The sequence below is a fragment of the Festucalex cinctus genome, chromosome 7 (genome assembly GCF_051991245.1).
Source record: "Festucalex cinctus isolate MCC-2025b chromosome 7, RoL_Fcin_1.0, whole genome shotgun sequence".
NCBI lineage: Eukaryota > Metazoa > Chordata > Actinopteri > Syngnathiformes > Syngnathidae > Festucalex > Festucalex cinctus.
Genome location: NC_135417.1, coordinates 10,315,315 through 10,327,346, shown reverse-complemented (window position 1 = coordinate 10,327,346; position 12,032 = coordinate 10,315,315). Strand labels below are relative to the sequence as shown.

Genomic DNA, 12,032 nt, shown 5'->3' with positions numbered 1-12,032 from the left:
AAGTTCCTGAAACTCGAAGGGTGACACGTGACCACGTGGTGTGTCATGTGACTTGGGTTGACTCTCGAAGCGCTGATACCTGCCTGTGGAAATTCTTCACATACCTGAAGGAGTAACAGCACTTTTGTCAACCTGCCGCAGCGTTTCAAAATGATAAACTCAATTCGACCTTTTTTTAGCTGATGCAGGTGTCAAGTTTCGACAAAAAAATTATCATTGTCATTATTGGGACGTCAGGGTATCAAAGGCGGGTTTAATATAGAACCATAAAATGAATTTACTGTGGCTTGGGACGGGATCTGATAAACAAACAAACTACTTTGAGCAAGCAGATGCCAACATAAGTAGCACGTAATGGTTAATGAGAAGCATGAGAATTTTTTGAGAGCTTATTTCCTATTGACACTCTGTTATGTCTAAGAGATGTCATGAGACAGTGAATAGTTTCACTTCAGAATGGTTTGCTTAGTTTTTATTAATACAGTAGAGACAATCATCAAATGTTACTTAAAACATTGATTGTAAAGCGAATTAAAAAAAAATAATATGATTTGCACGTTTGCATGTCAACTCAACACGTTTCACTCGACTCACACAAATCAAATTCAAATCTTTCCCAACCGTTAATTACACCGTGACCCGTTTAACGACATTCTCCTCCACAAGCATTTCCTTGCCGTCGCGCCTCATGCTCCGCCCCCTCTCCCTCCTCCTCTTGGTCAGGACGTGGAAGGCCGCCACGCTGCCCACCACGACAAAACTGAGGGCCAGGATCACCAGTCCCAGCGCCAGCAGGTGAGAGGTCCCCCCGCCGAAGTGGTTGATCTGGTCCCACGTGCCCACGCCCACGCAGCTGAAGCCGATGAGCGTGCCCCAGAAGCCGAATGCCAGCATGCACGAGCCGCAGGACAGCTCCACGCCGCCGGTTACCACGGTGATGCCCGCCACGGAGACCACGCCTCCCGGTAGTGTCACGGCCTCGGATTTCGGGTCATAGGTGACGGCGGCGGAAGCTGACAGAGTGGAAGCGTCCAGGGTTTCCATGGCGAGGCTTTTTTTTTTTTTTTTTTTTTTACAGCACCACCGCAATGGGGGTGCTTCACCTTGTTTGTTATTCCTAGAAAAAGATCATATAATCTTTATTGTTTTTCTTTATCTTCATTGAGAATTTTTTTTCTACACTGCTGGCGCATGCCTATTGTAAACTGATTGATTGTATCGATACAGTACAATTTACATACAGCTGCATTAATCATTTAACCGTCAATGAAAATGATGCGTTCACACCTAACCACAGTGTTATGAAACCACAAAGCAAGACTATATTAACAGTAATGTGTTATGTCATGAGTCAAATTAACCCAATTATGAGTAAAATATTAGAAAAAAAGATTGTGTTATAATAATACATTAGTAGTGATAGTATAATAATGAACATAATATTTATTTGCACTGAAAATTATACATTTTGTTTTGATTTTAAGTCAACAGGTCAATTTGACATTTAAACATAAAAAAATTAACAAAACAATTAATTAAAGGGATACTTGACTCACTGAACAATTTTCAGCCGTTAAAAGTTAATATTTTGTCCAGAATGAATTTGATAACTTCATTACTTTTCATGTACAATTAATACATTTAAAAAGTAATTTCTCTACTTTGCTGTCGACTGAAGATGACATCACCTGTGCTGAGGAAGTAGGTAACGACCAAACCCAGAAAACAGGTGAGCCCTGATTGGTCGTTACCTACTTCCTCAGCACGTGTGATGTCATCATCAGTCGACAGCAAGTAGAAAAATTACATTTCAAGGGTATTAATTGTACATGAGAAATAAGGAAGTTACCGCATTAATTATAGACAAAATATGAACTTTTTACTGCTGAAAATGGCTCAATAAGTCAAGTATCCCTTTAAAAAACTACTGTTACTTTATTTTATATGTAATTTTAAGAAATATACATTAAAAGGGAAAAGACGAGTGAATTATCCTCTTTGATGTGCGACCCAAACTAAATTAATATGTACTAAATTATTAAACGAGTTCATGACTGACTCGATAATGAAATGTAAACAATGTTTATTGGGATTTACGATCTCAAGTTTGACAGTTTTTGGATGATCAAATATGCATTTTAAACATTACTGCCCATTCCTGAGAAATCAACATAACAGGAAGGCTAAATAGCTCAGGCCATTGTATTTTATTTTATTTTTTTAAAGTGTCCATCTATTGAAAAAAAAGCAATTTACAATTTTGAGTGCAAGTGTATAAATACATGAGGAGGAAACTTAGTTTATATGAAACAGTAAATATGAACAGTTTATTTAAATTGAAATGTAATTTGCTAATGTTTTGTAAAGTTAAGACAGAAACAGAATTTTCTCCACAGCAGTGTACAGTTGAGAAAGCGCTTACATAGACTCAGTCCATAAACGGCCTATGAATATATTAACTTGGCGATGTCGTGCAACGTCCTTGCTAAAGGATTTCTATTACTCATCCAACTATAAAACAGTGTTCTCATTTTCATCCGACAGTTACCTGCCCAATCATTCTTCTGCCGCCAAGAAGCAAGAGTCTTACCTTAGTGAGCAAAATGTCCCAAGGGAATAAATATTCCCAGATGGGCCTGCAAGCGACTGCGCCTCTCTCCTCGGACAACGCGAGCCGGAATGGGGCGCAGGCGGCCCCGACGCCGTCACCTTATCAAAATGCGTCACAAAGTGGAGGCCTCTCAAGATGGAGGCCGCTCTCGTCAGGATTGTTGTCGGCGCCGTGTTTTTGTGTTTGTTCCTGCCTTTCCTTGCGTCCACGAGGAAACGGTCATCTGTCATTACGCGTCATTATGAGCCATTAAGTGATATTTATCTTGGAGCTACTCCCTTCCTCTGCGCTGAGCTCTGTCACTCTCAAAACTGGAGCGGTGTCCCGCCAAGGCATTGTTTCGGCTCCCTTAACTATTTTGGCTATTTCTTATGTCTTTTTTTTTTTTTTTCCCTGCAAACGTTCACTTCTTGGTTAGCTTTTGGTCTCAAACGAGCAGTCTTGTTTGGATACTGCAAGAGTAAAAACACTGCGATTATCGAATTTGAAACCATTAACGACACACAAAATTGCCATATTCATCATCTGGAGTTTTTCCAGAATCAATAACATGACAAAAACATTTCACAGATAGAATGTGTGTTGTGTGATGTCATTGGAGGCCCTGCGCTCGGACCCTCTGAGGATGAATTTGAGTTTGTTTCAGTTACATGGACCAGGATTATCGTACTGATTCCGAAGGTTCTGGGCAGATTTGATTGACACAAAACGGCTACATATCTGATTATACAAAAAAAGAAAACCTCACAAAACAAACAACTCGAAGCAGTTCAGCCAAAACAGATGCTACAATATATATATATATATATATATATATATATAGATGATTTTGATGAAATGAACACAATCTAGCAACTAGCAGCTGCGATATGTGCTTTGTGAAGCGACAAAGACATGGTTAAAAAAAAAAAGAAGAAGAAATAACATAGCAATCTTTAACAAACCTTTGTTGTGTTGTAACATTTTTCAAATAAAGAGAATAAGCAAATATGGATTAGAAGAGTCAACTGGCAGCTAATGCTAACAAATGTGGTTAACACACGCTGACGAACTGTAAATGTGTCATACACACTACGTGGTTGAATTTATCGGGCGGGTTAGTTTAAGAGACAAAGACATGGTTAAGAAGTATACCATCCCTTAACAAAACTTGCCTGTGATAACATCACTTAAAATAAACAGCGCTAAAATAAACGCTAGCGTCGACTAACGGCTAGCGCCACCGCCGGACTTTAATACAAATTGACAAAGGTAAATGTGTTGCCAAGCGACAAGACATGGCTAAGAAGTGAAATAATCTATGTATGTCTATTCGCAAACAAATGTGTTGGTATTTTTTTATAAGCTGTCACAAACTGACTTGCCGAAAATACATGCTAGTGTCAGCTAGATGCTAGCGCTAATGGGACCAAATCCCAATACATTCAAGATGTCATTCAATTATCTATAATTCATCCATCCATCCATTTTCTTGACCGCTTATTCCTCACAAGGGTCGCGGGGGGTTGCTGGAGCCTATCTCAGCTGGCTTTGGGCAGTAGGTGGGGTACACCCTGAACTGGTTGCCAGCCAATCGCAGTCCATAATTGTACTAAACTATTCTTATTTATGTCTACACCTATTTCAATTAGAAGGTAATAACTAGTAATTAGGTCTTTACTGTGACTTCGTCCAGTCTGGACGCCTCATAGGCGACTGAGGGCCCTGGGATGATGGCGAATGGCGATGATGCTAATAGGCTAAGTCGTGGATCGGGTGGGACAGGGCAGGGCACGGCTAATCCAATAGATGGACTCACAGAGCATATTTATGGCGTCAAGTCAATCCAGCGAGCGCGTGCAATTTAGGGTCATTAAAATGGCTCAGGTCTTGACGTGAACATTTAATAGAACTTGGAACTTTTTCTTAAGTTAAACGCTTCAGTGTTAGGTTGATAAGGCAGAGGGAGCAAAGTCAATGAAAGGTTTGATTGGTAAACTTTGCCCAGAACAGATCAGGTCAGTGGTCATCTAAAGAGAGTTTGTGGTGGTTGATGTTATATTACATACAATCTTAAATTGGTCTTCTGCCGACAATTACAGCGACATAATCATAACTTAGTGGCTCCTTCTAGAAGCACCATCAAAGAAGTTCATTTCAGTCAAAAGCTCAGCCACCTTAAGTCCCGCATTAACAGAATTATCCTGGTCCCACATTAGGAGATAGTTTTCCCCCCTTGCCCTACTTACCTCCAACTTATCTCTTACGTCGCTGAGACGCTCGACGTCCACACAACAGGTCAGTAAGTTCTCCTCTCTCCTCCTTAGACATTTTGAGGTGGAATTTTGATTCCGGACTGGACTTTAATCCCCGCACAGGGATCACTGCGGTGGATCTTTAGCCTGCGATCAGGAACAGGCTCAAACGTCGCCTCTTATTTCGAAGACACTTGCCCAAATCCAACCATGGGGAATAGCACGAGTAGCGCCTTGTCCAAGGAAATCCTGGAGGACCTGAAGATGAGCACCAAGTTCACCGAGCACGAGATCAGCCAGTGGTACGAGAACTTCCAGAAGCAGTGCCCGACGGGGCGCATTACGCCCGAGGAGTTCGAGCAGATCTACGCTCGCTTCTTCCCGGACAGCGACGCCAAGAGCTACGCCCGCCACGTGTTCCGCTCCTTCGACACCAACGACGACGGCACGCTGGACTTCAAGGAGTACATCATCGCCTTGCACATGACCTCCACCGGGAAGACCACCAGGAAGCTGGAGTGGGCCTTCTCGCTCTTCGACGTGGACAAGAACGGATACATCAACAAGACCGAAGTGACGGAAATCTGCCAGGTAAAATGGACGCCTTCTGGTAGACGCAAAGACTTAATCTTCTATCCTTAGGAGAAGGAGTCCTGTGTCTCGGTTCTACGAGATTGATTTGAGTTGGGTGCGTGACAGGATACAATCTGATCATCAGACATCAATCATATTAATAACTACTTGATCTGTACATATTCTACTCCTTACTTCATCAAAATAAGATGGTTACTTTTCAACCTCTGCATCTGACGACACAACATAGAAAGACGTAAATAGAAAGACAACCATGGTTGAGATCTTGGATTCTCATAAGTAGGGAAATCCCGGGACAGCAGGGACAACATAAGGGCGCATTAACGATGATGAATAAACAGAATTGTGAAAGCAAAAAATACTTCCCATCCACAACCTAGATCAAGGGAATTGTTTGATGTTGTTGGCTTCATAGAAACCAATAGGTTCTAGCGCTCAAAAATTCTCTGTCCAATTTGAAAATAACATACAGGTAAGGTGTATTTTTTATTATTTTTTTAATCACCAATTTAGCATTTTTGTTTGTTTAGCTCACCCTGTACCTGTTGTAAATTCAATCTTCATTACCCAACCAGAATTTAGCTAACAGCTAGCCACTTTTGGCAATTCTGGAACAGATTAATGGCATTTCCATTCTTTCCAATTGGAAAAGATGATTCGATGACATTTTGAGATGACATGAGCGTAATGCGGACAAATTGAACTTGTAAATCAAGTGACGTACAACGCATCAGAAATGCAGATTAGTAAATGTACAGACGTGTTTAGCTAGTTGAAGCTATAAGAGGTTTGACCAACCAAAGGACAGAAAAATGCTATGGTTCCAATCCAAACTGTTTCACAAAAGAAACTCTATTGCGTTCAAGTGACCGTAAAAAAACAAAACAAAACATTTCAGAGACTGTATTCTTCCACTTTTACAGAGTACTTGTGCCACCGCAGCACTATAACACTACCGTCAACCATTTTGTCCTCCTTCCAGCCCCCTTGTTTCTTCCACTTCCAAGGTGGTGATCCCTGTGTGCAGCCTTTAAGCACTAATTGCCAGCCCACTTGAGCCCCAGACTCTAATCTCTAATCTTTTAACTCTCGGGCCGCAACGTATAACGTCGTATAATCTGCGTTTCTCTCTCTCCATACACCGGCTGTTGTCGTTTAATCCCACAAAGCAACGTCTTTGTTTCCACCCCCAAAAATCAAGATTGCATGTGAAGTTTTTTGTATCATATCTTTCAAGTTGGCCATGCAGAATTGTTGAGGGTTTTATGAAATCCAGTTGGCACGGTAATGGGATTTTGAATCCCACCAACTGGCCTGAGAATCAACAAGTACTGCGCAGGATCCACGACGAGCGCCGCAAGAGCATATTTGCAACTGGAAGGGTTACATTACACTTAATCCAGGCGTGGCCGCATTTTTTTGCGCTCATCAGATCTTTAAAGGGATATTTCACTTATTTAGCCCATTATAGCAACAAAAAGTTCATATTTTGTCTGTAATTAATTTGATACTTTCATCATTTTTCACGTACAATTAGTACCTTTAAAAACACACTTTGCAACTTGCTGTCACCGGAAAATGACATCACAAGGGCTTAGGTTAAACCAATCACGGCTCACCTGTTTTCTAGGTTTGGTCATGTGACATTCACAAGCTGAGCTGTGATTGGTTACCTGAGCACATTGTGATGTCATTTTCAGTCGACAGCAAGTTTTTTTTTATTTTTTATTTTTATTATTACTACTCATTTCACACTTTCAAATACAAAACAATACAAAACTCAACAAAACAAAAACAAATTCACTTTCAAGGGGTTATACAAGAGTCGACAATAATACATAAATGTTTTCATATCGCTCAGACTTGATACAATCAAGGGATTGTAAATATAACTCAAATTCTGTCAGAAAAACAGCAAAGATGGGAGGCGATTTAAGAAGTCTTCGTTTGTGAAAAAAGAATTTGCCGAAACATAACATTAAATTATCGCACAGTTCTTTGTTTTTGTCTCCAAGAAAAGTTCCAAATGTGACAATGTCTCTTGTCAAGTTGCAAAATGTGTTTTTAAAGCTACTAATTGTACATGAAAAATAATGAAAATATCAAATTTATTATAGGCAAAATATTCATGTTTGACTGCCAAAAATGGCTAAATAAGTTAAGTATCCCTTTAACTATAGCTATAGATTGGTGGAGTGTACAAAATGAGACCGGAATAAAACTAAACACAACACAGACGAGGAAGTACAAATACAACTGAGATAACATGCTTGCAAAAAACAAAAAAACAAAAAACAAAAAAAACAACAACTTCAGGACCACTTGGGGTCCACATGTGTACCACAAATCCAACCCCGACTATTATAGTAGTACCAAACAAAGTAACCCTTGGTCCAATTTTCTGTACCGGGCTACCGAGTGGCTGTACAAAAGGGCCAAACGTCGCCACGCTACCACGTGAGGCGTACAGAAGGCGCGCTTAAGAGGGGCCAAGAGCGCTGCAAAGTACGCGGAGATCTCGCTGTTTGGCGTCGGGCCTGCGTCTTGGCTCTAATCCATGTTAATCTAGGTGTCTTAAATGTGGCAGATGAGTGCTTCCTCCGCTCTAAGTGGGACACACACACACACTTAAGGAGGGCCTTGCCTTGACAGCGTCCTGCTTTGCAGTCATCTGGATCCCAAGTGGCCATCAGCGTTTTTTGTAAGAATTGTCGTTTCAACAGAACCAAGCGGACCTTAATTAAAAAAACGTGACATATTTGTAGAGGAGTGCATTTGGTACCTGCCTGGGCCCTCAGTGGCAACTTACCCAATTTAGGTTGATACATCTTAACACCCACGCTGCCGCAATTATAGAAACCATCAACACTATATGAAAAACAAATCAATAATAATAACACGACAAAAACATCTTTTTGAATCCTTAAAACGCGACTTTGCCACAAAGATGCGAGGTTGTTCAAAGTACGCATGTCGTTCGTTATACCTGCCTTTAGGCCATCTTCAAGCTGATTCCCAAGGAGGACCAGAGCAAGCTACCGGCGGACGAGAACACGCCCGAGAAGCGAGCCAACAAGCTGTGGTCCTACTTTGAGAAGAAGGACAACGGTAAGCAGTGGTGCAAAGCAACCCGAGTACAAATTCCCCTTTCATTTTTATGTACTACTTCTACTTAAATGCAGCGTGAGGGTACTTTTAGTACTTCTACATTACATTTTATTTCTTTTTTTCTATATTATTTTTATTATATTTTATTTATATATATTATATTATTTATTTATTATATTATTTTTTATATATTTTATATATATTTTATATATTTATTTTTATTATATTATTTTTTATTATATTTTATTTATATTTATTCTATTATTTTTTTATATATATTTTATATTTTTATTTTTATTATATTATTTTTTGTATTTATTACATTACATTTTTAAAGTAGAAGGAGTGGAAACAACTTATGCCGTGTCTTTTTTTTTTTTTTCCCCCTGACATTTTTTATTTTACTGTTGTACCAAAGTTGAAGCAGTACACTTCAGATTTTACGTCTTCTTTTTTTTTTTTTTTTTCACAGAAGTATCTGTACTACTTCAACTTATTTGCGTGTGATTGGATCAATACCCCTACATTCAACTTTAAAAAAAAAAAAAAAAAAAAAATCAAATATCTGTACTTCTAGTAAAGGACCAGTACATGATTCAGTACTACTGCTTTTAATAACAGACTTTTATTATTATTATTATTATTATTATTTCATTTTTTTTAAACATTTGTACTACTTTTAAATAAGTACAAAGTAGAGTGTGAATATATTTGGAATATCTGGTACATGGGCGGCACGGTAGTCGAGTGGTTAGCACGTCCGCTTCCCAGTTCTGAGGTCTCCGGTTCGAGTCCAGGCTCGGACCTTCCTGGGTGGAGTTTGCATGTTCTCCCCGTGCCTGCGTGGGTCTTCTCCGGGTACTCCGGTCTCCTCCCACATTCCAAAGACATGCATGGCAGGTTAATTGGGCGCTCCGAATTGTCCCTAGGTGTGCGTGTGAGTGTGGATGGTTGTTCGTCTCTGTGTGCCCTGCGATTGGCTGGCAACCAGTCCAGGGTGTCCCCCGCCTACTGCCCAGAGCCAGCTGAGATAGGCGCCAGCAGCACCCGCGACCCTTGTGAGGAATAAGCGGTCAAGAAAATGGATGGATGGATATCTGGTACATTTTTACTTGGGTAAATAAATTGGACCAATACTTTTACTTCTAGTGTGATTACTTTTACCACCTCCAGAACATTTCTTCTTGACTGAAGTACAAGAGTTGAATCAGTACAGTACTCTTGTTTTTTTTTAAATTATTGTATTTAATTTTTTTTAACACAAGTATCCGCACTACTTCAATATAAAGGGATACTTCACTTATTTAGCCCATTATAGCAATAAAAGTTAATATTTTGTCTGTAATTAATTTGATACTTTCATTATTTTTCATGTACAATTAATACTTTTAAAAAACAATTTTGCCACTTGTTGTCGACTGAAAATGACATCACATGTGCTCAGTGCTCGTATAACGACCAATCACAGCTCACCTGTTTTCTAGATTTGGTCATGTGACATTCACAAGCTGAACTGTGATTGGTTACCTGAGCACATTGTGATGTCATTTTCAGTTGACAGCAAATTGCAAAATGTGCTTTTCAAAGGTACTAATTGTACATGAAAAAATATCACATTTATTGTAGACAAAATAACGTTTGACTGCCAAAATGGCTAAATAAGTAAAGTATCCCTTTAAGTACAGCGTGGTTTCTACTATCGGTACTTTAACCATTAAAAAAAATAAAATAAAATCCACTATCTGTACTTTCCCCAAAACACTGAGTCACTCTCAAATTTGAAAGGGGGAGGTTGAACATCTGTGTGCTACCTTTCCTCAGCAGCTGTTCGCACACATGCACGGAGATTAGATGTGACAATCAGCTGTTGGGCACAGGGAAAAAAAACAAAAAAAAAAAAAAGGAAATAAATCCACCTGTGGGCTCGGGGAAGCAAGCACATGACGGGTGGCATGCGAGCTTTGTTCGAACCTCAGCTGACTCTTTTGTTTTGCATGCATGTAAGATCAGAGCGGATTTCTCACAGAAGTCATTTTTACTTGTGCTCAACTCTTTTGTTTTGTTTTTTTGTCTCTTTTATTTTTCCGCCTCACAGAGCGACTGGCCGAAGGAGAGTTCATTAAGGGAGTGATTGAGAACGAAAACGCCATGCGGCTCATCCTCTACGAACCGATGAAACAATAAAATTAAAACAGACATTTGTCACATCTGCTACTTTTCCTCCGATTTGAATATCCTCCATGTGTAAATACGTCGGGTTACGTATTTGACAGGAAATGGTATCAAATGTCTTTTTGTCTATGTTTGGCATATACTGTATAACCTTACGCCAAAATTATTTTATATCCTGGAGGTGTTAAATGGGTATCTTCTATATGGATATGATGCAAGAAAGTTCATTGATACTGTAAAAAGTTTTGGAGATGTTAATTTAGAAAAACAAAAAAAACAAAGTCTATACTAGTAATAATAATTTTCTAGCATTATAACCAACTTTAAATAAGGACACTGCATGAATATGGATTTTTTTGGTAAAAAAAAAAAAAAAAAAAAAAAAAGATAAAATAAGCATACGAACAAAGCATATGTCTTACATTTATATCTCTTAACACAATATAAGAAAAACACAGATCAGTATTAAATTTAATTGGCCAGCGTATGAATAATTTTTGCTCCTAACTGACTGTAAAGTCAAAAAATGTACTTAATATTCTTTATCTCAACCTACTCTACAAAATAAAATCAAATGATAAATTGACTGGCCACAAACTTGTATTTTTGTGTTTATCTAAAAAAAGTAATACATAATATATTACGTACCGCCAGGGTTTGAATTCTTTGGGTAGTAACAACGGAAACTAAGTGATGTAAAAAAGCAATAATTTTCTTAGTGTTTTAAAAATAAATTAAACAATAAATATTTGTATAGCCCCAAGTAAGATTATGTGAATATTTACAGTATGTTTACTGTATATGTCTTGGGACTAAATAGAGACTGAAAACTATCACTCAAAAAACAAAAACACTTATGTGTGGTTAGTTAAACAAGTGGCCCTAACTAGAGCTGCAACAAATAGACATCTTGGTAACTTTAATGATTCGATTACAAAAAAAAAAAAAAAGAAAAAAAAATCGAAATCTGTGCCACACACCTTTGCAGGGATCATTTTATATTTCGTGACCATTTTAAAGCAATGCAATGCAGGTTGCAGTACTCTTCACAACTTGAAAGTCATATACAGTATAATTAAGTGTCATAGCTGATTGTTTGGACCTCAAAGCTCTGTTGTTGTTACTTTTCTTTCTGATTTTGCAACTATTGAAATGTATGTAGCCGTTTTATTTCTGATGTACTGTAACTTTACACTACGGTGAATGACATTAAAAGTTTTCTCATACATGTCGACTGGAAAGTTTTTATTCTGAATCTTAAATTATAGGTAAAAGTGGTAAATAATGATTAAAAAATAAACTATCATGGCACA

At 38.6% G+C, this 12,032-nt stretch overlaps 2 protein-coding genes across 3 annotated transcripts; one reads left to right on the top strand and one right to left on the bottom strand.

Annotated features, from left to right (window-relative positions):
* Positions 1-457: 457 nt before the first annotated feature.
* LOC144021929 (uncharacterized) lies at positions 458-3,396 on the bottom strand. The gene is made up of 2 exons (XM_077526206.1): positions 2,591-3,396; positions 458-1,117 (listed from the first exon to the last, which is right to left on the bottom strand). Exons 1-2 carry the CDS (start codon positions 2,839-2,841, stop codon positions 628-630), a joined length of 741 nt encoding a protein of 246 aa, XP_077382332.1. The 5' UTR covers positions 2,842-3,396; the 3' UTR covers positions 458-627.
* Positions 3,397-4,465: 1,069 nt separating this feature from the next.
* LOC144021930 (visinin-like) lies at positions 4,466-11,945 on the top strand. 2 transcript variants are annotated; one of them, XM_077526208.1, is made up of 4 exons: positions 4,466-4,888; positions 4,969-5,436; positions 8,436-8,547; positions 10,643-11,945. In XM_077526208.1, the coding sequence occupies exons 2-4, from the start codon at positions 5,056-5,058 to the stop codon at positions 10,729-10,731; spliced, it is 582 nt and encodes a 193-aa protein (XP_077382334.1). In that variant the 5' UTR covers positions 4,466-4,888; positions 4,969-5,055; the 3' UTR covers positions 10,732-11,945. The 2 variants fall into 2 exon arrangements, with proteins under 2 accessions (XP_077382334.1, XP_077382333.1); XM_077526207.1 differs by having other exon boundaries at positions 4,853-5,436.
* The last annotated feature ends 87 nt before the right edge of the window (positions 11,946-12,032 follow it).

Coding starts and splice junctions, on each gene's coding strand:
- LOC144021929 (XM_077526206.1), bottom strand. CDS start 2,841: ATGACAGATGACCGTTTCCTCGTGGACGCAAGGAAAGGCAGGAACAAA. Junction 1,118..2,590: donor GGGACATTTTGCTCACTAAG/GTAAGACTCTTG, acceptor ATCTTTTTCTAG/GAATAACAAACAAGGTGAAG.
- LOC144021930 (XM_077526208.1), top strand. CDS start 5,056: ATGGGGAATAGCACGAGTAGCGCCTTGTCCAAGGAAATCCTGGAGGAC. Junction 5,437..8,435: donor AAGTGACGGAAATCTGCCAG/GTAAAATGGACG, acceptor ACCTGCCTTTAG/GCCATCTTCAAGCTGATTCC. Junction 8,548..10,642: donor CTTTGAGAAGAAGGACAACG/GTAAGCAGTGGT, acceptor TCCGCCTCACAG/AGCGACTGGCCGAAGGAGAG.